The sequence below is a fragment of the Sinocyclocheilus anshuiensis genome, unplaced genomic scaffold (assembly GCF_001515605.1).
Source record: "Sinocyclocheilus anshuiensis isolate Anshui unplaced genomic scaffold, SAMN03320099.WGS_v1.1 scaffold419, whole genome shotgun sequence".
Taxonomy (NCBI): domain Eukaryota; kingdom Metazoa; phylum Chordata; class Actinopteri; order Cypriniformes; family Cyprinidae; genus Sinocyclocheilus; species Sinocyclocheilus anshuiensis.
The window spans coordinates 545037-571418 of NW_015548228.1; the positions used below are offsets into that span (position 1 = coordinate 545037).

Sequence of the window (26382 nt, forward strand, 5' to 3'; positions counted from 1 at the left end):
TAAAGCCGCTCCTGTGATTAGTAGTAAATCTCCAGCACGTGCGTTCAGATGGAGCAGCATTTACTACACAGAGCCGTAGTTCACTGACAAGCTACACAAAATCACATTCAAAATCACAGGCGTTTCATTGCCGATTTTGAACGTGATTTTGTATAGCTTGTCAGTGAACTACGGCTCTGTGTCGTAAATGCCGCTCCATCTGAACGCACATCACTACTAATCACAGGAGCGGCTTTACTGACGAGATGCGCATGAAAATCGCATTCGATTTTTTTACACAGCCCTACTCTGAATACAAGTTTGATGATCTTACACAGTCCAGCTGAAGCAAATGCATTTGTTTAATTTTTGCAGTCCTACGTCAGGCTCTATCAAAGTGCATTATAAGTAGTTCACATCTGCCCTCAAACATTTCTATACCAAAGAGAATCATCTGTACAAGCCTGAGTAAAAGCTTTAAATCAATTCTTTTGGACTACCATTCTAAAGTTTGGAGTCTGTAAGATTTTTCAAAAAAAGAAATTAATGCTTTTATTCAGCAAGCATGCATTTAATTGCTCAAAATTGATAGAGAAGACTTCTGGAAAAAATCTATTGTGGTTTCCACAAAAATATTAAGCAGCACAACTTTTTTCAACATTGATAAGAAGAAATGCTTCCGGAGCGCCAAATCAGCAAATTAAAATGATTTCTGAAGGATCATGTGACACTGAAGACTGGAGTAAAGTCTGCTGAAAATTCAGCTTTGCATCACAGCAATAAATTACATTCAAATATATAAATTAAAAAAAATAAGTTTTGTTTTTGCTGTACTTTTTTTTTTATCAAATAGGCTAATTGCAGCCTGGGCGAGCATAATAGACTTCTTTCAAAAACACTGAAAGAAAATCTCACAAACCCAAACTTTTGACCAAACCAACCTGTCAAACAGTGAGAAACCATTCTGCTTCAAACACAACATCTTCACAGGTACACGTTCAGAAGCTGGAGTGAAACATGAGAAAGCATTCGAAATGCTACTGATTGTTAAAGTGCTTTTTCTCTGTCTCCAGGCATTATAAGGAGAAATTTCCGTGTGTTTTCTGGAAGGCTTTAGGATTAGATCCAAGCAGCCATTTGACTAAATACTTCCTATTTAAGTTGAGCTAGGGAACGACATGATGTTAGCGATGCTACAGACGAGTCTCCATGAGATCACAGCTGAACCATTTGTCATTGTGGTGCCTTCGTAAATGATGACCGTTGTGACATATTAATCTCATACAGGAAATCTCAAATCTTTTCATAGCAATATAGGCACTGGAAATCCCCAGCTGAGGCAGCCTAAACGGGGAGCCCCCTATTAAATAAGGTGGGTACTGATCATTTATTACATCCCCTTTTGAAAGACAAAAAGAGAGATGATGGAAACCTGACATGAACTCCAAAAAGAATAAAAGACACACTTGCCTTAAACTCTTAACTCACATATGACAAAAGTGAGGATCGTCTGACAACTTTAGCTCTTTCCAAATTGTCTGAAAACTCTGGCAGAAACAGTAAAGCTGGTTTGTTTCCATAACAGGTGTTAGTGAGTGGTTAGTGCCACTGTAAACCCATGTTCTCATCATGTGCTAGTAGTCTAAGAGCTCTGGACTCCACCCATTTCACAGATGCCCAAACACGTGAATTCAGACACGTCCTTTACTACTAATATATATATATATATATATATATATATTTGAAAATCACCCTTTCATTTAAAATGTAAAAATGCCACAATGAAGCCAATAAATAAGGGTCTGTAGGCTTTGAATATGAGTTTAGTGAGTGGTGTGCCCTCGGTTGAAACCAGTCTCTTTGTTAGAGATTTAGCAGCTCTTTAAACAGCCCCGAGATTCTGGTAAAAAGCCAAAATTAGGGTCATTATGAGTACACAATTTCAGAAAAGAACATTTGTGCAACTTTTAAAGTAGTAGGAATTTACATGAATCTGGGGAGTCGAGTTCTTTACGAAGCCGTTAAACCCTTGAGCGCTAACGTTCATTTCTGATGAAATTCAAACTCGAGTCTCGTCTTTCTAGACCTCTGAAATCACAAGAGCGAGGGGAATCACACTTTTAATGAGGCGACAAACTAGGAAACACTTTAGACAGAAATCAAGTGTTTCGCCGAGGTCTTTGTGCACGACCGCGACGCTGAAAAGTTGAGAGAATAACATGGGCGTTTCTCCTGGGCAGGTTACAGCGCAACTTCAGCTAACGCTAGCTAAACCTCATTTCGCTAGCCTCTCATCCCTCCCGACCCCGTTTAAAGTCAAGTTTAGACCCCATATGGCACTTTGATGAGAAACGCGCCTCATACCTTTCATAACATTACTGTAAATGGTGGCTCTGAACTCCTCTTTGGCCCGCTGGTCGAAGTCCTGGCCGTGTATGATGCGCATCTGCTTGAGGAAAGTGGACTTGCCGCTTTCTCCGGCGCCGAGCAGAAGTATCTTCACTAACCGTTTCACATAGGTTTTGTCTTTCAAAAGACCTCGGTCTATTTCTTTAGATTTCCTCAGTTGTTCCGCCTCGCTGCTGTTGAGAAGACAGTTTGGAAAACAAACGGATAGAAAGGACCGGGACGGCAGGAAATCCGCCATCTTTGTGCAACTTCATCGATACAGTAGGGAGTGAAACTGCGCGCGCCGCAGTGCTAGAAGCGGGCGGGGCCGTTACCATAACAGTGGCGCGCGCGCGCAGTACTCTGAAAGTTTGGGGTGGGTTCGAACTACGAAATGTACGGGACGGGCCAATGTTCAGCCACACGAGGTGTCGGTCGGCTACTTAAAGGTGCACTCAGTATATGTTTAGTTCTAAATTAACACTTTTGCACAAAGATTTTTAACCCTGCACAGTCAGAAAAATCTACTTTTTATGGAACAGTTTATTGGACCTTTAAACAAAATGTTTTTAAAAAGTTTGCACGTGTTTAAAGTTTTTGTAGTGGTCGACCTATATTGGTTTTTTGACAGCCGATGTCGATATCTTAGAGAGCAGGGTGGCCGATGGCCGATATAAAGCCGAAATATATATAATTTTATTTATTCTAATTAATATTTAAGAAATTTGAAATAATTTGAAAATGATAAATGTGTAAAATAAACATACTTTAAATGACAACTACTTGATTCTGTAATCATATTACAGTATTTTTTCACAAATAAAGAAATAAAAAAATAAATAACAAATATTAATATTACATTTACATTACATTTAGTCATTTTGCAGACGCTTTTATCCAAAGCGACTTACAATTTGGGGATACATAAAGCGATTCTTCTTAAAGACAATGGACAACATCTCCAGGACGCTACGCACCATATGACTAGTAAGTCAAATCTCAAATAACTGCCCTGATGACTTGTGTTCTACCCGCTTAAATGATAGAAGTACTTGCGCTGTCCAATCTATAAAGACTGTGTCTGTTCCCCGAATAGTGAGGTCAAAATATAAATTTAATGCAGGATCTAGAAAAAATCTGATCGTGATTAGACCAGAAAAATGTAAAATAAATGAACAAAAACAATTTTTAAAGTTTGGGCTCCTAAACATTAGAGAATTTTTTTTTTTTATAATGATGATGATGAAGTCAAGTAGCTTCTAATATTAAATATATATATATAAATAAAAAGGAAGTAAACTCTGTAACCAACAGGGCTCTCAGTAATCTGGGAAGTTTGTGTGCATTGGGAATAATTTTTTATTGGCCGAACACATCGGCCAAACAGAAAAACTTATCGGCCACTGCCGATATTTGAAAAACGTCAAATATCGGCCAATATATCAGCCTTTGCAATATATCGGTTGACCACTGTTTTGTATCCTATTTGATCAGGCTTTATCACATAATATGATATACTGAGAATATGAAGCTCACATTTGAGGAATAAAAAACACACATTTTAATTAAAAGTCCAAAGTGAGCAGAAATATACAGTTGGTACAGCTGTTGTAATGGCCAAAAATTAAGATATATATTTTTAAGTTTTAATTAAGTTATATAACAGTATGTCTATAGCAGGCTACTTAGTAAAACATGCATATATCATTTGTCACTGTATATATAATAATATATGTAAGTTATTTTTGTAAGTTGATATTTAAATGCTTAGTTTTATGATCAGAGCTCTGTATTTTGTAACATAATGCAATGCAGTACAAAGATGATTAAGACATGTACAAATAAATGTAGCCTAATATTTTATACATTTTAACATGATTTTTAATTTTAAAAAGGCTTTGATCCAGTAAATGTTCATCTTGAAATAGTAATACCAATATAAAAGGTATGTGCATGATTACTTTATCAAAGTCATTATATTTTATAGCAAAAAGAACATGACCTGAAGGTGGAGCATTTTGAACTATATAAGACCTATATAAGACCTACTATATCTACTATAAGACCTTTTATTTGCTAAAAAAAAAGTATGAACTATCAATCAGAGGGCAGATTGCATGTAGACGATTGTGTGCAACAGGTTTTCAGCAACGTGTTGATCATTTTGGTAATTTACAGGCCTTAGAAATTCATGTATCAAACATGATTCAGTAGCATTTTTGAGAAATATCCTAAAATGATTTACAATCACATGAGATGATAACTAGATGTATCAGTCTTCTAAAATTAGCTATTCTACTTGGAGCAGGTTACATGCTCATGGGGACTGCCATGTTGACATCCCAAACTGGAATGCACCTGTACAATGCATCTGCTTACTGTTTCTGAAAGATTACATTCAGCCCATCTGAATCAATCTAGCCCATCTGAGGAACTTCTTATAGGCCTTTAATCAGGCTGTAACTGAAACGGCAATTTCTGGTGATGGAAAAACATCGCAGATAAAATGAAATGAAGTATTCCTACAGTTCCCCATGGGAAGCAGTGGCGACAGACAGTGTCGGTCTCTCTGTCTGTCGCCGCCTGTCGGTGTGTGAGAGCAGTGACGGCAGATAACAGAGCTGCGCTGTGATTGGTCCGCTGTCTTTCTCATGTTTGCTGCTCGCTGTCTTCCCCGGTGTGTGTGCGTGACGTGCAGCAGGGAATATATACAATTATATTGTCATTAAGGCTGGTCACAACAAGATTTGTTTTCTGCCCTTAAAATTATTTTTTTACGGACTACAAAATGACTATAAGATCGGACCGAGACCATGGACAACGTTATCGGCCACGGATGTCCTGCCTTAAAAAGGTAAGTCCATTCTTAAGGCAAAGTAATTATTATTGAACATTATTGAACGATTAACTCCCTATTAAGGATCGTATACACTTTATAAATAGCTATTTGTTTATATGTTCATTCTGTTGTAAACAATCTATACGCTATGTCTAGTGTAGTGTTTCATAAATTCATAAATTGAAGTGACTTTCCAACATATTCTTTTTAAAGTTATATATATGAATTAGTATTCATTTTATTTTAAAAATCCTTAATGCTGTAATATGTGATTCTAACTATGTAATGATTTAATGGAAACTAAAATCATTGTATCTCAGCCTTTCCATATAGAATATCCAAATCTTTAACTGTATTTTTATTTTATTTTATATAATTTTGTTCTTGTTTCTGTTTATTCTTAGCTTCTTGGAGAGATCTTGGAGTCATTGAAAAGATTCGCTCTAAAAGAGCTTTCTAATTCAAAGCCGTTTAGCCTGGCCTTATGCCACATCTGACAGCTTGCCTTAAGACTTTCATGTCTTACTCTAAGTTCAAAGGGCATGCATGTTGCCATAGTACACGAGTGTCAAACTCATTTTAGGTCTGAACTAATTGGTACCTGTTACAAATATTCAGTTTATTTGTTAAACCTTGGTGTAGCCATGCAGAGCCAATGTACATGCCTAGTGAAAAATCAGCTATGCTGCTTTAATAACCAATACTGGAGTAATCCATATACATATGAAACTTTATATTAATCAAACAGCAATATTAAAGGGGGGGGGGGGGGGGGGGACAAATGTATTATCAAATGGGCATTCACTGAAAATAAAACTTGCCTAGTTGCCTTCATGATTGATAAAGAATAAAATATTGATTAAAAAAATTAAAATAGGCACTATGAAATGCATTCTTCTTATTTTATAGAGTTTATATAGCTAACCTACAGCATACAGAAACTTTACACAGATAATTAATGGCAAAAACTAGACAAATTAATTGGTGTAATTATTCAAATATATGACGGCTGTGAAAAAGAAAACCAATGTTTTAATTTAATTGTTTAATGTATTGTCACTTTTTTCTCAGGCCATTCTGTGGCCATCTCTTTGATACCCCTGACATGGCACAACAACATTTAATATATATATATATACAGTGGGGAAAATATTTATTTGATCCCCTGCTGATTTTGTAAGTTTGCCCACTTACAAAGAAATGAAGGGTCTGTAATTTTTATGGTAGTTTTATTTTAATGGATAGAGACAGAATACCAAATAAAAAATCCAGAAAAAACACATTATATAAAGGTTAGAAATTGATTTGCATTTCAGTGAGTGAAATAAGTATTTGATCCCCAAGCAAAATATGACTTAGTACTTGGTGCAGAAACCCTTGTTGGCAACAACAGAGGTAAGACGTTTTTTGTAGTTGGTCACCAGGTTTGCACACATCTCAGGAGGGATTTTGATCCACTCCTCTTTACAGATCCTCTCTAAATCCTTAAGGTTTCTTGGCTGTCGTTTGGCAACTCAAAGTTTCGGCTCCCTCCACAGATTTTCTATAGGATTGAGGTCTGGAGACTGGCTAGGCCCCTCCATGACCTTAATGTGCTTCTTCTTGAGCCACTCCTTTGTTGCCTTGGTGGTATGTTTTGGGTCATTGTCATGCTGGAAGACCCATCTTCAGTGTTCTGGCTGAGGGAAGGAGGTCTCCGTCCAAGATTTTACAGTTCATGGCCCCGTCCATTTGCCCCTCAATGCGATGAAGTTGTCCTGCAGAAAAACATCCCCAAAGCATAATGTTTCCACCTCTGTGCTTGACTGTAGGGATGGTGTTCTTGGGGTCATAGTCAGCATTTCTCTCCAGCGATGTGTCTTGTTCAGTCACTAAATAGCTGTCTCGTTTGGCCCCCTGAGGTGGCTGCACATCACTGACTGCCCCATTCATCAGCCCAACACTGCAGCCGACCCACAACTCTCAAACTCCTCGAATAAAGATGATAAATACCTCAGCCTGTGAGGAAGACGAGGGCAAATAAGGAGAGGGAGGGAACAGAGTACAGAGGGTATATATAGAGAGAGTAGGAGATCTGTGGAAGGACAGGTTAGAAGTAGAGTAAAAATGCATTCAAAATCGTGCATGCAACTTGTAACACACACCTTAAACGTGTTACTTTATTTAATTTTACTGGACAGTTATTATGGAGACCAGCAGGAAATCATTGGAGAAAGACAGGGGAGTCAGATCAGGACATCAGAAGCTGGACTGGGACTTGTGTCACCCACATGAGCACCACAGCTCAACGGACCTTGACGACCCTGAACTACTGCACCACAGTCCTATCAAAAGCCATTGTAACCAAGTACAAATCAGTGCTGTGGAAGCTACAAGTTACTGGTGTCAAGCTACAGTTTGAAAAAGTATTAAGTAGTTATGCTACTGGTTAAAAGTTTGGGATAACTGAGATTTATTTTAATGTTTTTGAATGAACGCTTTCCTTCGGTTGTATTGATTTGATTTAAGAAAAAAAAAAGAGTAAATACAAAAATATTGTGAAAGATTATTACAATTCAATTTAAGACAAATTAATATATATATATAATTTTTTTTTTTAATCCTAAATATGACTGAATGGGGAACCCTGTTCTTACATTGAAAATCTATAGTTGTAGGGACTGATACTGCCCTTTCCAGAGCATTGCATTTGATCCTTTAGCACCTGATTTTATATATTACCTTTTTAATATTTTATATCTTAAACTAATTTCCTGAATTTCTCAGGTGGAGGCCACAGCGGTTCAGATGCAGGACCCATCCACTGGAGTGAAGGGAGCAAATCAGAAGCTCAACGTTACAACCATTCCCCATGCCATCACTGGTGAGTTCGTAATTTAGTGAGGATCTTACAGAATCCTAACACTGTTCACAGATCACCATGTATTGTATACTGTACGTTCCCTTTTGGTCTATATACAGACAGAAGCGTTGTGCTGCCAGATCATAATCTGACGACGCTGGCTATATACAGCAGCCTTCAATTGGATGAGATCTTTACTACTTTAGGTTCCAAAGTTGCACTTTAATCTCTGCAAGGGTTGTCGACAAATCTAGTGAGCCAGGAACTTTAACTTAGTCTTACATTTAACTGGTTCTTGTAGTAATGTGCTTGAGATTTGTAAAGCACACGTGTTCAAAATGCTTGAAAACTGATATAACAATTTTCTACAGTATTTCACTACAATTTAATATTTGTACATACACTGAGACCCTTAATCATTCTTTTAATCATTACATTTTTTATTCATTTGTATTTATTTTGTTATTTTTTTGGTTATTTTATTTTATTTTTAAACCGCATATCATGGTGATTTTCAATTGGTCAGCACACATTTTTCTTTATTTGCTGTTTTTGCAGTTGTCATGACATTATCTGTTTGTCTGACAGGTCAGGATATTGTTGCATGGATCACCAAAAATATGAACATGGACAATGATGGTAATTGTGAAAAAAATATCGTTTTGAATAAATAATGTTCTGGAAAAAATATCCTTTAAATATGTTTGAATATATTACCCAGCACAATAATGTCCTTGAATGCCTTTTGACAGAGGCTCAAGCATTTGGCACAATGTTAGTGGCATTCGGGTACATCTACCCTCTGCAGGACCACAAAAAGCTTGTCCTCAGACCAGATGGCAGTTTGTACCGCTTTCAGGTAAACGTGTCAGGAGACCTTGTATCTTTAAAAATGTTTTAATAGAGGTGCACTGTAAACAGGTGACTTTTCCCTTCTGTCTAGACCCCCATTTCTGGCCTGTGCAGAAATGGAAGGCTGAGGACACTGATTATGGTTTGTAATCTTTTGAATATTAACAAAATCTGAGAAGTTGCTTGCCAGAGGCCTTGCATTTACCCATGTAAAGAAACATGTTTTTGTCACCATCCCCTAATAAAGGTGTTTTCTCTGTCACTAAAGCAATCTATCTGGCAAAGAGAAACATTCGAAAAAAGGGAGTGCTTGATGCTTATGAGCAGGTATTCATTTGAATACTCATTTAGTTATTATTTAGAATCATTTGACTTATTTAGAATGAGCTTGACTGTAAGAAAGTGGCAGGATTTAAGCAGATGAAATGATGGAAATGTCTAGCATACGTCACTAGAGAGAAGTCACTAGATCGTTTTACCAGAAGATCGCATTATGGCATTTTGATAAACAATTACAGGCTCAAATTGAATTAAAAATCGTTCACAATACGATAAATAAGATGCATTTAGATAATAGATAGTGTGAATTTCAATCTCATGCCGACTTTAATATTATTATACTGTAACACTGATGTTAACAGGAGGAATACAACAAACTTCACAAATGGATGAACCACAAATGGGATTTTATTGTGATGCAAGCTAAAGAGCAGTACCAGTGAGTTTCTCTACTCTCCTGCTTTCTTTATAAACATACATGGTTACTATTTCGGTCTTTTCAGTCTCTGTCAGCTATATTTGTGTCATGCGGTTTGTCCTTTTTCTTCCTTTTCTGTAATTCTTCATCTTCAGTACTTATTGTTATTGGTACTTACTTTATGGAATTGTGTTCTGTCTTTCAAGTGCCGGGAAGGCGCGCCAGAAGGCAGACAGGGTTGTGTTTGACTGTCAGGAAAGAGCCTACTGGATTGTCCACAGGCCTCCAGTAAGTGGTTGGCAGAAGCTGCTAGTTTACAGTTGCTTTGAAGACACTATAAGGAGGATGCATTTTCTTTTCTCTAAACTGTTTCCAGCCACAAACTCACAGCGCTATGGATTACGGCCTGGATCGTCACATTGACCCTAATGCGGAGGAGGTAACTGGTAAGTGTACATGTGACCCCTTAATATCTATTAAGCTAAAGTCACCACACTCACTCTTCTGGAGTATCACTCAAGATTGATGTCACTTGCTGATTCTATTTTAAAGTGTCAGTGTTAACAATCACTAAAGCTAGTATGGTGTTAAAGGGATAGTTCACACAAAAATGAAGATTATGTCATCATTTATGTTGTTCCAAATCTGTGTGGCATTATTTCTTCTGTGGAACACAAAAGAAGTTATTTTAAGCAAAGATAGGAACCAAACACCATTAGGGCCTTTCGCACCGCTTTAGTTCCAGAACTAAATGTACAGTACTAAAGTACTGGGACAACTTTGTGCGAACTATTTTCCAGTACCATTTAAAAGGTTGCATTCGCACCGAGAGTGTGTACTAAGAAGTGACGTAAGCCGGTCGACAGCGTCGTCATTTGTGCGAGGCGTTCAACAACAGAAACAAAGAAGACCAACATTAACAACAGGAGGATGGAGGACGCTGTGATCGGAGCTGTGTGTTTGTTTTGTCTCGCAGGTTTCACAATAATGGACATGGAAAGTCGACAATCCACTGAAACCTATTTCAAATCATCTACTTTTGTGTTTCACAGAAGAAAAAAAGCCATACAGGTTTGAAACAACATGAGGGCGAGTAAATTATGACATCATTTTCATTTTTAGGTGATCTGTCCCTTTAAATGCTGTCACATGTTACTATGGGAGGGACTTGGGGCTTTACAGGCAATACTGCTGAATGCTCTAACTAGAGCTGATTAGGAGTGTGTCTGTCTCAGTCCTGGGATGGTCATGTAGATTCTCCCACAATCTGCTTTGTGATATAAGAGGATTCTTGACCTGCTGATCCTCTGAGGAGTTCCCCTCCAACACACCCACGCTTTTTTCCCTCATAGAACCTTTTAGAAATAGACCAGGGCAGCTTATCATTGCTTTTGCTGCTGCTGCTGGTGATAACTTGTATATTTGAAAATTATTTTTAGTTTATTTATAGTTCTTTAAACCCAGTTTGAAACATTAAAACACCCAACAAAGGGTCTGTCTGAATGTGAGTAGATTATGTTGATGTGATATTATATCACTCTTTGATGCATGATAGTTCACCCAAAAATGAAAATTCTGTCATCATTTACTCACCCTCACGTTGTTCAAAACCTGAATGACTTACTTTCTTTCTTCTGTGGATCACAAAATATAATTTGGAGAATGAATGAATTAACTGTTTTTGTCCATGTAATGAAACCCGGTGGGGTCCAAAAATGCTCAGACATTTTTCTAAATAATTAGTCATAAAGGATGAGTAAAAGAAAGTCAACAAGAGGACGAGTAAATGATGGACAATTGTTTTTTTTTTAATTTGGGTGAATTATCCCTTTAATATTTAAATGCATATTTAATATTTAAAAATGAATTATCCCTTTAATATTTAAAAGTCAGAATACTGTAAGTTACACTACCAGTCAGAAGTTTGGGGTCAGTAAGATTTTTATAATATTTTAATATTTAAAATTAATACTTTGTGGGAAAAAATTTAAAAGGTATAGTAAACACATGTATAATGCTACAAACATTTTCTATTTTTAAATAGATACTTTTCTTTTGAACTTTCTATTCATCAAGTTTCCACAAAAAATAATAAGCAGCACAACTGTTTTTGATATTGATGATAATAAGAAATGTTTCTGGGGCACCAAATCAGCATATTAGAATGATTAGGATCATGTGACTGCTGAAAATTCAGTGCTTGGCCCCTAATTACTGTATTTACTGTATTTCTGATCAAATATATGCAGCATTGGTGGTGAGCAATTAAAACATATATATTTTTAAATCTTATCGACCCCAAACGTTTGAACAGTAGTGGATCTGTTGTGGTTTGTCATAATAATACGATGTAACCTGATATTCTGTGTATATAACTTGGACTGCTTTGACTTTTTTTAGACTGTGACTGTATTGGTGTGACTGTCTCTTTTCTTTCTCTTTTCTTTCCACACAGATTTTTACTTCTAATATGTCTTCAGTTATCAAGATGATTCCTACACACACACACACACACACACACACACACACGAGAGAGAGCACAAACTATCAGTTCCAGCCTTGAATATCATTCAAACACTTTATAAGCAAGTGTGTATATATAGTGTGCCACAGTACTTCCCTGCTTCTGTACCCTGAGCATTATTTCAGACCATTGGCAATTAAAATGAGTGTCCCTATGTTATATTAAGAGCTTTATGTTGTTCCTTGTGCTAGTTTGTGTGTGGTAGTATATGTAGATATCACACTCAGATATCCCCTGTATTTGGCAGGATAGCATGTAGCGAGTGGGTCTTGTGTTGTCGTATCAGAAGCATTTTGCTTGTAATGTAACAGGATGCTGTTTCTCCCTTTTTTCAGAAAAAAACCTATGATTACTACAGAAGAATTGTAAGTGACATTGCTTCTTTACAAAAATATAGAGAACTGGTTGTTGTTTTTTCATTTATTGATATTGATTAGTTGGTTCTAAATGTACATTTTAGAACATCTACACACAACAGGCCATCATGAGGTCAAGGGTCAAGTCTTCAGTATCTCTTGGAGCGTAAGTCAAAATTAGCCACAGTTGGGAGTTAATGATTTTGGATGGCTTCTGCGCTGAAAAAAAAGAGTGTAGAAACAATTTTCACTTAGAAATTACTAGTAAATTTCACAAACAGTCACAAGTAACATGGCAAGTAACACTGAATTAGATGTTAGAAAAACTTAAATAATATTTTCTTGTAAAGCATACTCCAATAATCATTTTTTTCCTGGTGTATATGTGCTTCATGGGCTTTTTTTCTAAATCTCTATTTCTTGCATTCAGCTTGGTCAAATATATGACGACATTTAAGAACCACGACCCATTCCTCGTTCCCTGCCTCCCCAGCAATCCCTGGCAAACTGATGATGACTCTTACTGGGAGTTGAACACGCCAGAGTAAATTCCCTGAGAGATTTCTACATTTAAATTAGTTAGTTAATATTAATTAGATTTTAAATCACTTACGGTGTATTACAATTTGTTCTTACAGGGTTGAAATTCCCACAAAGATGAGGGTGGAGCGCTGGTCCTTTAGCTTCTATGAGTTGCTTAATGATCCACGGGGCCGTGCAGACTTCAAGATTTTCCTAAAGAAAGAATTCAGTGGTTTGTGAATGTTTCATTAATGCTTTGACTGTTTGTGGTATAAAGTGAGAAACTACTGCTCACACAAAAAAACAAAAATCTATCATCATTTACTCAACCTGAAAACTTTTCATTTTCATGTTTTTCTTTTTTATTGGATCACTTTTCTGAACTGGATCAGCTGATTAAGTTTAAAGTTCAGACTCCTTTGAGTACTACTTTGATAGGTACTAGTCCTTTAATTATACTTTAATGGTGCTTTTTATAATATTGGAGCCAGTGTTATTTATTTACTCTTATTAAGAGTCTTATTAGAAAGTAATTTGAATCAATTTTATATTTTGGTTTTAATTTTAATTAGGTTTAGTCATATTGTCATGTACTTTTTAATATATATATATATATATATATATATAACTTTTCATTAATTAACTGCAATTAATCGTTTGACACCCCTATTCAGAATGTTTTCCATTTGTTCCATGAGTTTTGAAAAAGTGACAAATTGACGATTATTTACCTAGCATTGCTAAACTGTAAATCAAAATAAACTGCACCTTGACATATTTAAAAATATTTCTATTCAATTTATTTTGATTGCACTTTTAGTTCTAATAATTTTAGTACTTCAACATTTTATTTTAGTTACTTTAATTTTTTTTAATTGAAGCAATAATTATATATTTTTATTTTCAGCTTTATGTCAATTAATGAAATGACTTTTAATAGTTTTAGCTAACTATAACAACACTGATTGGAGATTGACTTATTTACTTTCATTATATTTGATTATAAGTCATATGGTTGTGAAACAAAATGAGGGTGAGTAAATAACAGAATTTTAATTTTTAGACCATTTTCTTCACTGCAGGTGAGAATCTAGCTTTCTGGGAAGCCGCTGAGGAGTTGAAATGGGGCACAGCAGCTTCTATGTCAGAGAAAGCAGAACAAATTTTCAAGTGAGATGCACGTTATTTGTGCACATAATAGTTTTACATGTATTTTGCATGTCAGGCCTCTATTTCTCAGAATCTCATTTTTATTTATTTATTTTATTTTATTTTTTGTAGAACCTTTTTGGCCCCAGGAGCACCACGATGGATCAACATTGATGGCAGGACAATGGGTCTAACAGTAAAGGGACTGGAACATCCTCACCGATACGTACTGGACGCGGCCCAGACCCACATCTTCATGCTGATGAAAAAGGTATGATCGTATCTCCTCCTCTGTTGTTGTGTCTGATCACCTGCAATCTGAATGCTTAGTAATTTGAACTCTGCCATGTGTGTGTGTGTGTGTGTGTGTGTTTTTTTTAGTTAATAAGGATGCACACCAGACATTTCTAATTTTTTAACTCAATATTTCTGTCATGACAACTCTCGGAGGGTTTGGCATGGTAATGTACATGACAATGTTAATGTATTTGGTCTTGGCGGAATTTAGGATACCTTCTATCGCTACCTGAAGTCACCAGTTTACAAGGAAATACAGAAAAAAGCCATTTCACCTGCACCACACGATTTCTCGTAAGTCAATTTTTTTTGTATATGCATGTTGACCAATAATTCATCCTCTCTTGTACAATGTAAAAAAAATTCAAATTGTAAATAAAACAAAGATTGGAGTATATTAGAGTATGTCTTACAAGAACATACTATTTTCATTTTTCTACTTCTAACATTTCTTGTTTAATGCAGTGTTACTAGCCATAATTGCTTTTGAAATTTACTAGCAGTTTTTGAATGAAAATTGTTTATTCACCAAAGCTTTGTCAGTGTACTTTTACATTTTGATAATATTGCTACCGAGTGTCTTTATTGCAATTTCTACACAAGTAATTTCAGAAATATAAAACGCGTGTCACCAAACCAACGGTATTTTGCTATAAAAAGGCTTGTTCTCCCCCCTCAGTGAGGCCCAGCTGCAGCAAAACATGAGGAACCGCAGGCCGAGCATCAACCCCATCATCACCTGGCAGAAGGAGCAGGAAGAGAAAGCAAAAGCAGCAGCCGCAGCTGGACCCGTAGACATTAAGAAACTGATGGCCAGCAAACTAGATCGCAAATAGAAAGTTGGAGACAGAAATACATGCTGGAAATGCTTTACCTAACAATCTGACTAATAAAAAGAGACCCGCACAAGACGCTTGGGTGCTCTACATATACAGATCCAATACAAGGTCTCATATCATAGAGCTAAACTTAGAGACTCTAAGTTTAATTCTTCCATGAAATTTGCTGTACACATAATTGATACCAAATATACAGTGTTGGGAAGTAACTAGTTACATGTAACGGAATTACGTAATTTAATTACAAAATAAAAGTAACTAATCAGTTACAGTTACTGAGAAAAAATTTGTAATTAAATTAGTTACTTATGAAAATTTTAAAGATTACAAAGGGGTGTTACATCTGATTTTTTTCACACACACTCCCACATACAGATTTAATTGATTTCTTTAATAAATTGCAGCGAGTGCTCTAAAATATGAAACACCAATGTTTCAGGAGTTTATAACATGCTTATTTGATATCTCTTTTATTTCCTATATGGGTTTATGTAAATGCTTTATTTTTTTAAGATTAACTTTTTTTTCAAAGGCATTGTTAGATTCCAGTGTTTCCTGTCATAGCTATCCAAAGATTTGATTTCAAAAACAGTATCATAGCTATTAACATTGTTGTCGCTACAGCTGCTCGAGTGCGGAGAAAATGATGGACTTCGTACAACTGGCTGAGGGTTAAAATATGCTAATATGGGACAGTATGTCAGTGGTCGTGGGAGAGGCCTGAGCAATATGACATCATATTGGCTTGATAACTCTTTAGGTTTTTGGGGGATTAAAAAAAGGAGTGAATGGATTTTTATCATTGTGGAGTGATTAGGTCCATACACTGCTAAGACACATTTACATGCAAACACCATGAAAAAGTGAAATTTGCATCCGATGTGCCCTTTAAAAAATAATGACAGTTACAGATTTTTTTTCTTTGAATTTCAATTCATTTTAAAGTCTGACAGTAATCAGTGTTGAGTACTACTGTAAGTTTAACCTGCCTGGTTTACATGCTTGAAAATTATTAACAATTGAAAACATTAGAAATTTAGAAAAGTAATCAAATGTAATCAGTTACATTACTTTAATAAAGTAATTGAAAAGTTACACTACTTATTACATTTTAAGTAGGGTAACTTGTAATCTGTAACCTATTACATTTTCAAAGTAACCTTCCCAACACTGCAAATATATATAAATAACAGTTCAACTATGTACAAATGACTCCCGAACAGCTAGTTCCTATAATTTGTATTGCTACATCCAAAGGATGTATTTTTGTAGTTTGCTGAATACTGGTTTTTCAGATCACACTTGTTTCCATGCAATGATTCTGTTCATCCAATACAAAGATCGAGTTTCTTTCAATCTCTGTTTACCTGTATAGCAGTTTCCCCATTATAGTGTCAAGATGTTTTGTATGCGTGCCATAGTCATGGTGAATACTTGTATATCTTCTGTAAAACAATAAAGACAGCATGTTTATTGGTTCAGTGCTGTATGTTTGTAATACTGCCTGCAGTGTTGAAGAAGCTTCTTTGATCAGAAAATCAGTTTAAATTACAAATCTACACTCAAAAAGTCATTGTATTCAAATTTCTAATCTTTACTTAAATAGTAAAAAATAGCCCCTTTAATTATTTCTCAGATACAAAAAAATTAAATGGAATATACACAATCAAACTCTTAATTAGGGTAACTAAGGAGGATAGCATGATAAAATATACATTTACACCAAAATGTAATTTCCAAAGAAGAATATAGAGCTAAATTGTGTTTCTGATTCACTCAATTACAATTTTAATTAGAATAAAATAATTAAAATGCCACAAAATAATAGCTAATGTGCTTGATAAATACAAAGGTGTACTTTTCATTAATTTTTTCCCTTTTATTAATATGCTTAGCATTGCAATTTCTCTATATCATGTGATTTTGTGAGAATAGGCAATACAGTACACAGTTGTAACATTTCAAAATGTATTTTAAATATTATTTTACATAGTGTTGTGTGCGGTTAAAAAAAATAGCAACTTTTTAATAAAAGTTTATTTGGCCATGCCAGAAAGCCAGCCTAATTTAAAGAGAGAAGGGGCTGTGGATTCCTCTTCTTGATTGGCTAACTGCCTGAAGAGATTTCCTGGGCGGAAACTGTCCTGTGGAGCAGAAGCAGAGGAGGGAGCCACCTAAAATAGAGAAAATAAAAATAAAAATAAAAACTCATGTAAATTGCCTTAAAAACTGATTTGCATTTCATAATGTTGAGACGCAGAACTTTAAATAGTTTCTCCACACAGCAAGAGTCAAAAAGTGTCACCACAAGCAAACGGTTTAGCAGTTTTAAGGGCCAGTGGAGAAATCTGTAAGTACATGATGCTTGTTTGCTTATAATACAGAAGTATTAAGCTCAAGATGAACTGTTGTGATTGATGATACTAAAACTGCTCAACAGCCTTGATCCTCATGTTGCTCAATATTCATAATGTATTAGTTGCATTTGAGTGCTGCTATGCCATGTGTTGCATTCACAAAGCATATCAGCTGATGCGACCAAAGTGATTAAAGTGCAGAAAATCCAAAACTATGCACTGCAAAAAATGAAACAGCACCACACAATATCACATCACCTATCGCCTTGAGATCCAGTAGCTCTTCTGCTAGGCCACGTAAAACTGGGAGCATTGGTAGAAAGTGACTCATTTGCAAAACCGTGAGAACATAAAACACCAACTGAACTCTTTTTGTTAATAAATATTATAATGGTTTTAATGGTTTACTATTACAGTGGCTCAATTGTTTACTTTTTTAAAAACATGCCAGCAGAGGTATCCGAGTACTGTACACACCAAATGCTTAAGCAACCTACCAGTGGTCTAGTGATATCTGCTCCATGTGTGGCTAAATTAGTCTTCCGAGAGTTTGTCATACTCAGTGGCAGCAAACCAAACCTTGAGGAGGAAAAATATATATACATTTATAAATAAAATGAAACATATAACAAACATAATATAATGAACTAAAATATAAATGAATGATAAATTCACTACACTTAGTGAAAATAATGTAGTAATTAATATAATAAATTAAAAAGTGAACATTTTACATTTAAGAAATATTCATTTTAAAAGATATATTTGTATAATTTTATTTTACATTTTAAATTTAACATCAAATTAGTATCAGTAAAATGTGCTATTAAGAGTTTATGATGTCTCTAAATAAATATATTTTTATTGTCTTGTACAACAATGAAACACACAGCATGACAGCAATAAACTAGCTATAAATACATAACAATGAGTCAAACAGTGTGAAGGGCTAGAGCTTTATACTGACCGGATCTGGCTGCTTGCCAAAGGAAGGATGTTGTATGGTTCCTGAGAGTTGAGATTGTTGGTCCTAGAGGTAAACTGCTTCTCCGTGCCAGTCAACAATCCTAAAAGCACCTAGAAACAACATGAGACTCGATCAACATTAGGTTGCATAGTTTTGTTAAAGAGTGTAAAACACTGTTAAAGGTGGCAATCACCATGCCAACCTAAATCACATGAGAAAAGGTAAATTGAATGAGCCAATTAAACAGCAGGATGCTTAAAACAGGGTTAGTAGGAGACAAATCGTCTGTACTTACAGAGGTCCTTTGTGAGAGTCGGTTCAGGTTACTGTTCAGATGTGGAGTGAAAACATCCAGGTCAAACGGATCAATGTGACTTTCCAGGGAGTCGCAGACCTGCTGGATGCTTTAACAAACAGTAGGAATTTAAGGAAAAGTGTAAGAGGTCTGCTGCTTAGGAAAGAGCTATTCTTGGTGTAATCGGTTGTACTTTGTTTTGAAGTTGGAAGGTCAAGTCACGCTATGATTGTGTTTTCATCACCAATCATTGCTTTTACTTCCTACTGAGGACTTGCGGCCATCTCTAGCTTATGAACAGGTTACCTTGGGTCTTGCTGAGAGCGGGAACTCCTGCCCTCTTCAAGGCGGGACCCTAGAGTGGCACTGAGATAGCGAAGGTCAAACAGCAGCTGCAAAGCTCTGTTCTGGGTCATGGGAAGGGCTGCATCCTAGAGAGACAGGAGACAAACGAAATTTGGTTTTATAGATTTATTCCATTATTATAGTGGCTAGGCAGGAATGGATAAAAAAAGAACATTTGATTGTCTCACCTTGCTCTGTGTTTTCTGAGTGAGTTTTTCATACTCGCTCACCACCTGGTCTAGACAGCCCCGCAAGAGGTCCAGGAGAGTGACCTTTGGTAACGCGTGACCTCCGACCCTATTGACCTCAAGGCACAGATGGAAGAGTAACGACTGAACATACCATGATGGCTGTAGAGAGAAAGAAATTAAAGGATTATTTTATAATTTGTATAGCAACATCCTTTCAGTTCAATAAAACACTTTGCAAAGGGTTTCAAAACAGGTGGCCACAAGGGGGTGCTAGGGAGGCCGCAAAACTAAATTAGATTTTACATATTAAAGGGATAGTTCACCCAAAAATATAGAGAGGAAATTGTTGAATAAAGTCATTATTTTTGTTTTCTTTGTGCACAAAAAAATTCTCAGTTTCATAACATTACAATTGAACCTCTGATGTCACATGGACTATTTTAATAATTGAACGTGTCAGTTACATTGCTGTCTATGGGAGGGTTCGAAAGCTCTCGGATTTCATCAGAAATATCATAATTTGTGTTCTGAAGATGAACGAAGGTCTTACGGGTTTGGAACGACATGAGGGTGAGTAATTATCTCTTTCCCCGCCATTGATGAGTTATCTCATCTTTTACAAGAAAACCCTTCCCCGCCAAAGACGAGTTTTTACGGCTTTTCGTGTTTTCACTGTTATACACTCGGGGGCGCTATTACACATCTTCTGAACGAGTACAAAACCTCCCGAACAAAAACACATGTGTACAGGACGGAGAAACTAGCGATCTCTTATGTAAACAGATGCATATGAAAAATAATGCGGTCTAATTTTCATTTTTGGGTGAACTAACCCTTTAACTCTTACCCCGCCATTGACGAGTTATCTCGTCTTTTACAAGAAAACCCTTCCCCGCCAAAGACGAGTTTTTACGGCTTTTCGTGTTTTCACTGTTATACACTCGGGGGCGCTATTACACATCTTCTGAATGAGTACAAAACCTCCCGAACAAAAACCAACAGGATGGAGAAACAAGTGATCTCTTATGTAAACAGATGCATATGAAAAATGTGTTGCCAACCGGCAAATTCACTTTAAAGGAGAAGAGCTACCAGTAGCCACTCATTTTTACAGAAGGCCATCAAATTTTAGTGAAAATCATCAAAATCTCTGGCAGTGGCTGGCAACTTAAAAAAAAAATGCTGGCGGGGAAAGAGTTAATGACAGAAATTTCATTTTTGTGTGAACCATCCCTTTAAAATATAAAACAGCTATTTTAAATTGTAGTAATATTGCACAATATTACCGGTTTTTATTGTATTTTTGATTAAATAAATACAGCCTTGGTGAGCATAAGAGACACCTTTCAACAACATTTTAAAAATCTTACTGACTCCAAACTTCTGAAAGGTGCTGCTGAAGCACATTTGTTTATCTTCTGTAAATGGATCATTATAAATGAAAATTCATAACTGACTTTATTTTTTTAAGGAAGGTGGTCCCTTAAAAGTGTATAATCATATTTAATTTTTTAAAAAAGTTTAGAAACACAATATGCAATAAGGTATAAGAAATTAAGTGTCTCACATTAGGTCTCATTAATGTATTTAATAATATTTGATATATAATATATTCACTTTAATAATAATAAAAGGATTAATGTAGCTGTTACCTGCACAGGGAGGCGTATTTTGGACATTATATTGTTTCCTGACTCTGTCTCTTCCTGTATTTCAAGCTCTTCCCAATTTGTAGCAGTACTCAGGATGGATCCAGCAGTTCCAGTGTGAAGAGTCGTAGCAAAGCTGCCCACAAGTGCCTGAAATGCATTTTTATTTATTTAAATTTTATTGCAGAATATAAGCTTTAAAAAGCTACCCTAATATATGTTCTCTGCATAAAAACATCCACACTGGTGATTTCCTGTTCTCAGAATGCATTAACACCTCCAGCTCTTCCACAAACAGTGTGTTCATCACCTTACCCTGGTGAGTGCTGAGCTCCAGAGACCATAGGCCTCCATGCTACAGGACAGAAGTTCCTCTTTCAGACAGCTCCACTTAGACTGAGCTGGGCTGACATCCGCTGCATTGGCAGTGTTGCCTTTGCCTAACTTCTTGCCCTGTCTTGGAGTGCCTCTGCTCACGGGATCCAAGCCCCTCTGCTTCCCCAGAATGCACTGTTTCAGACTGGGACACAATTCCCCCATTGACTGGCATAGTCTGGCCATAAAGAGCACCGAATTGAACTGGCTGGGGCTGTTGGTCTTAGCCTGGGCGTTAGTGAGCTCGGCACGCACGCTGGAAAGGATGTCCCTGACACATGCCAAGCAGTGCTCTCTAAGAGTGTCCTCCACCACTCCAGCATCCATAAAGCGGTTAATAGGGGACTTAGTGGTGACTGGGACAGACTCTGAAAGCTCCTTGCCATTTTTTTCAGAGGGCAAGTAGTGCTGCAGATCATCTAATTTGGCTTTGAGCTTGGAGTCCAGCGAGGAGCAGAAGGTCTGAACACAGGGGGTGAGGGCCTGGGTCTTCATGGACAGGCCGCTCTTCTGCTGCGGGCTGCGCTGGGCTACACTCACCCAGGCTGTGTCGCTGAGCAGGTCACCTTGAGACTCGGACCACAGGAAAGCTGCAACGTCACTCTCGTACTGCGCCCCGCGGCTGAAGCTCCCAGCTGTGGCTTGACCCTGCAGATCCCGCAGAGCTGAAGACAAGAGCTGTCTGGAGCTGCTGGAGATCCCTTCTGTGCCCTCCTGAGTGATCACCTAGAGAGGTCAAGGGTAAACAAGTATTTTCATTCAATTAGCTAAAAAATGCACAAAATTATAATCTATAACACATTTATGAATTATCAAAATAATATTCTAATAATCAGTGTTCCAACTTTTTTTGTTTAATATATATATTTATTGCTTTATTAACAAGCAGTACCACCCTGACATGGTGAATTATGTATATAGTAAGATACCATACCCTAATTACAGGTGGTCAAAAGAGACGTGTTTAAACCACATATTACATCCAGGTGTGAATGGCAATCTGTCTAGCCTGAATACATGTGATGGGATCACAAGTGTATGTTAATAGCAGTTGTAAACAGCGCTAACACACTTATCAGACTAGTTAAACTAGTTAAATTGATTACGAGCACCTGAAGTCGCTGCAGGAAGAGCTGCTGCAAAAGGTCATCCCACAAGGCCAGAGGTCGCTCGAGGAGGGACTGACACACAGTACTCCAGTGCTGACTGATGGACTCGCTGCTGAGCAGTTCCCACAATGCATCCCGAATCGCAGCCAGACCCTTCAGACTCTTCACATAGACCAGAAGGCTGCTGACTCCGCTGCAGATATCCTCCTTACAGCTATTAAAAGACAAATGAGCGTTTAAAACAAATAGTTAAGAGAAATGTTACTTAACATCTGTAGGAGGGACATACGTATCAATCCACTGCTGCAGCGTGTCTCTGAGCTGATCCCTCTGTATAGGCTGCGCTAGTGTCCGAAGAGCAGGCTGGAAGTTCATCACTGAAGGGGGAAGGTATTTAAACCAGCTTCCTGTGCTCATCTCCTTGTCCAGAACTTTCTTCTCTTTCCCTGGATTTCACAGAAAATTGCAGTTTTTTTAGGCAAGTTAGTTCAGACTTGATTCTTAATACTGTGTTGTTACCTGAATGATCCACAGCTGTGTTTTTTTGTTTAGTGCTAGTTGTTCATGAGTCCCTTGTTTGTCCTGAACAGTTAAACTGCCTGCTGTTCTTCAGAAAAATCCTTCAGGTCCCACAAATTCTTTGGTTTTCCAGCATTTTTGTGTATTTGTATCCTTTCCAACAATGACTGTATGGTTTTGAGATCCATCTTTTCCCACTGAGGACAACTGAGGGACTCGTGAACAGCAGCCGGAACAGCAGGCAGTTTAACTGTTCAGGACAAACAAGGGACTCATGAACAACTAGCACTAAACAAAAAACAGCTGTGGATCATTCAGGTAACAACACAGTATTAAGAATCAAGTGTATGTAAACCTTTGAACGGGGTCATTTTTATAAATGCTGAAAAATCACTGAAGCTGTCTACACTGCAAAATGAATCCATTACATCATGTCTGTATTCAGATGTTTATGATGAGAGAATTTGTGAGAGTGCAGAGTTCAGTCAGTGAGCAGCACGAGCACTGAACAAAACCGTCGTTTTCAGCAGTGACTAATCTAAAGACCTCTGATTGCCCATTGCATTTATTGCACTGGCCAGAAACATGTGTGTATCTTGAATTTGGGGGCATTTTTGTTCCTTTTGGTGGCATTTTTGCCCCAAGCTTTAATGTCCAACCCTAGTGGCGCCTTACACCAATGTTTGAGCATCACAACGTGAATGAGAAATGGATAACTCACCAGATGTGTTGGAGGTCACATTCTCCAAGGTAGTGAAAAGCAGACCACATCCCAAACCGGTATCGGACACTTGGCCCTCCGGAGGCACATAAAACACAGCATATGCCTGGTACAGAGTGGTGACCAGTAGCTCCACCAAAGAACAAACCTGTGCTTTCACACCAGCACCTAACAGAGGGACAGCATCACATCTGAGTGAATGAAGAACGACCACATGCAAATGTAACGATTTATTCTAATAAACTAAGAACAAATAAGTGCAAAGCTTGAAGTATTCATAAGCTAAAAGGTTCTAAATATTAGTAAGGCTATTCACCATGCTGAGGCTGATTGAGTAGTTGCTGAATGGATGCTTTCCTAGCCAGCAGGAAATCAGCAAGCACCTGGCGAGGGGAGCTGTCTTCCAGCAGCATGGTGGAGACCAGCGCTTCAGCGATCGCTTGATCAGACACAGCCCTGCCACGCAGCACAGACTTACTCTCCAATAAGATGGTAGACCTACAGACAAAGACAACTATCTTTTAGTAAGAGAAAGAAAGTACAGCCGAAAGAGAAAGTACAGCCGATAATGACAATTCTGTCATCATTTACTCACCATCATGTCATTCTAAACCTGTAAGACTGTGATTAATCTTTGAAAAACAAATTAAGATATTTTTAATGAAACCCGACAGGTTTTTGTTCCTCTATTAAAGGTCCAGGTAATCAAAACATAAAAGATCCAAAAGGGTTAAGGCACTGTAAAAACAAATCTTATGAATATATTAAAAATGTATTAATCTTATTAAAATTATCAATGAATCTTCATGTGTGTTTTGAAGACTAACCAAAGTCTTATGGGTTTGGAACAACATCAGGATGAGTAAATGATGACAGACTTGTCATTTTTGGTTTTCTTTGTTGGGTGTAATTCCATAATGTACCTGAAATGACCAGCAGCTGCTACCTGGCGCACCAGGATGGGGAAGCGAGAGAGGACGGGGCTGTACTGGTGCCCTCCTCGCTCCAAGTGTAGCTGGCTGTGAAGGTGACAGCAGAGCAGGTAGAGCTGTGTGGCCTGCAGGTACTGCGAGGACTCCATCGCGCTCCACACACGCTCAGGGATTTCCAGAAGGAGCTTTATCTGTGATGCCATTGTGTAGAATCTCTCCTGAGACTGTTTCTGACCCTGCCAGGAACAAAACACGTTCCCAACACGTGAATATCAATCTCATGGATATCTAACAATTTTGGGATTTATTGTATAATGATAGAAACTGGTTACCAATAAAGACTGGAGGCACTGATTACAATATATACACAAAACCTGATGAGGCTTTTAAGAAATTAATATATAATGTATTATATAATATAAAATCTACATATGTAAATAAAAATATATTTATCAAATACATAAATTGAAGTACTGCACTTAACACATTTGAGACAGACAGACAGATAGATAGATGATAGATAGATAGATAGATAATTTGTCAACACTGTAAAACTTTATTTCTGACAGTGGTGGCAATTCAGTATATGGAGCTGCAGTTTTATCCTGTAGTCTTGATTCATTCTTTCAGTGAAGTGAATGCTATATTTGCCAATGTTTAAAACATGATATACTGACATATTTGTATCTGACGGTGTGGACCCATATTGAGTGACGAGAAAATTAAAGAAACAAGTTGCACTCATGCAGGCGAGAATCTCTGGCCACACTGAATAGTGTGAAGTCAGAATAAAAACATACATAAACTTTATTATTTCCATTTTTGCGGGCTGTTTTGTCCCAGTACTCTAGAACGAGAGCAGCACAAGAGCTTTACCTCAGCTTTGCCGCTGGACTGAGGGGCGTGTTTCGCCTGTTTCAGTTTGTGGCAGTACCGGTACATGTCCTGGATGGACTGAACGACACTCTCCGAGCACGGTCTCATCTCACCGATCGTGTCAGCGGCGTCGATCAAATCCCGGTAACGTTCACCGACCATCTGTCGAAGTTCCTCCTTCTTCTGCTCGATCTCTCCGCGCACTTTCCTCTCGATAGCACGGATCTCCTCCGTACTGTACCGCTCAAATAAAACGGTGGGGTCTTTAATCTCTGAGACCCGGAGAGACTGGGCCGGTGTCGTAGCCATCTCTTTAAAACTGAGCAGACAACTGCAGAACTAAAACCCGGAAGCACGAACAGCTCTCCTTTCACGTAAACAACGGGTCAGAGGTCATTCCTCACAGAATGAAGTGAAACAGTGACCCCTTTAGTGGAAGTTTGGTACTGGACCCTCCATCACAATAATCTTTCTTTCTTTCTTTCTTTCTTTCTTTCTTTCTTTCTTTCTATTGTCTTATTATATTTAGCGATTACTGACCCTTCACTTCTCCTTTTAATACTATTATTATTAATTTTGTTGTTGTTGTTGATTGTGACCCTGGAGCACAAAAGCAGTCTCAAGTCGCTGGGGTATATTTGGAGCAATAGCCATTGTATGGGTCAAAATCATCGATTTTTCTTTTATGCCAAAAATCATTAGGATATTAAGTAAAGATCATGTTCCATGAAGATATTTTGTACATTTCCTACCATAAATACA

At 37.3% G+C, this 26382-nt stretch overlaps 3 protein-coding genes across 4 annotated transcripts in view; 1 reads left to right on the plus strand and 2 right to left on the minus strand.

Moving 5' to 3' along the window:
• The window catches only part of LOC107654495 (guanine nucleotide-binding protein subunit alpha-13), a 26972-nt gene extending 24296 nt beyond the window's left edge, over positions 1-2676 (minus strand). Inside the window, exon 1 of the mRNA XM_016441579.1 lies at positions 2344-2676. Within this exon, the coding sequence (XP_016297065.1) occupies positions 2344-2626 (283 nt within the window). The 5' untranslated portion in view covers positions 2627-2676. The remainder of the gene's footprint in view (positions 1-2343) is intronic.
• A 2361-nt stretch (positions 2677-5037) lies between these two features.
• Positions 5038-15461, plus strand: rgs9a (regulator of G protein signaling 9a). The gene is made up of 17 exons (XM_016441580.1): positions 5038-5221; positions 7973-8069; positions 8637-8687; positions 8801-8907; positions 8970-9042; positions 9169-9227; positions 9542-9618; positions 9804-9885; positions 9974-10036; positions 12457-12486; positions 12582-12643; positions 12908-13021; positions 13116-13231; positions 14082-14169; positions 14281-14419; positions 14657-14739; positions 15125-15461. The coding sequence occupies exons 1-17, from the start codon at positions 5156-5158 to the stop codon at positions 15279-15281; spliced, it is 1464 nt and encodes a 487-aa protein (XP_016297066.1). The 5' UTR covers positions 5038-5155; the 3' UTR covers positions 15282-15461.
• Positions 15462-17143: 1682 nt separating this feature from the next.
• On the minus strand, positions 17144-25989 carry LOC107654497 (conserved oligomeric Golgi complex subunit 1-like). Of its 2 annotated transcripts, none has more exons than XM_016441581.1 (14): positions 25621-25989; positions 24736-24980; positions 24129-24310; positions 23813-23980; positions 22862-23018; positions 22576-22786; positions 21404-22189; positions 21092-21238; positions 19437-19598; positions 19210-19334; positions 18904-19012; positions 18609-18718; positions 18139-18220; positions 17144-17458 (listed from the first exon to the last, which is right to left on the minus strand). In XM_016441581.1, the coding sequence occupies exons 1-14, from the start codon at positions 25927-25929 to the stop codon at positions 17321-17323; spliced, it is 2931 nt and encodes a 976-aa protein (XP_016297067.1). In that variant the 5' UTR covers positions 25930-25989; the 3' UTR covers positions 17144-17320. The 2 variants fall into 2 exon arrangements, with proteins under 2 accessions (XP_016297067.1, XP_016297068.1); XM_016441582.1 differs by having other exon boundaries at positions 25734-25811.
• Between the last annotated feature and the right edge of the window lie 393 nt (positions 25990-26382).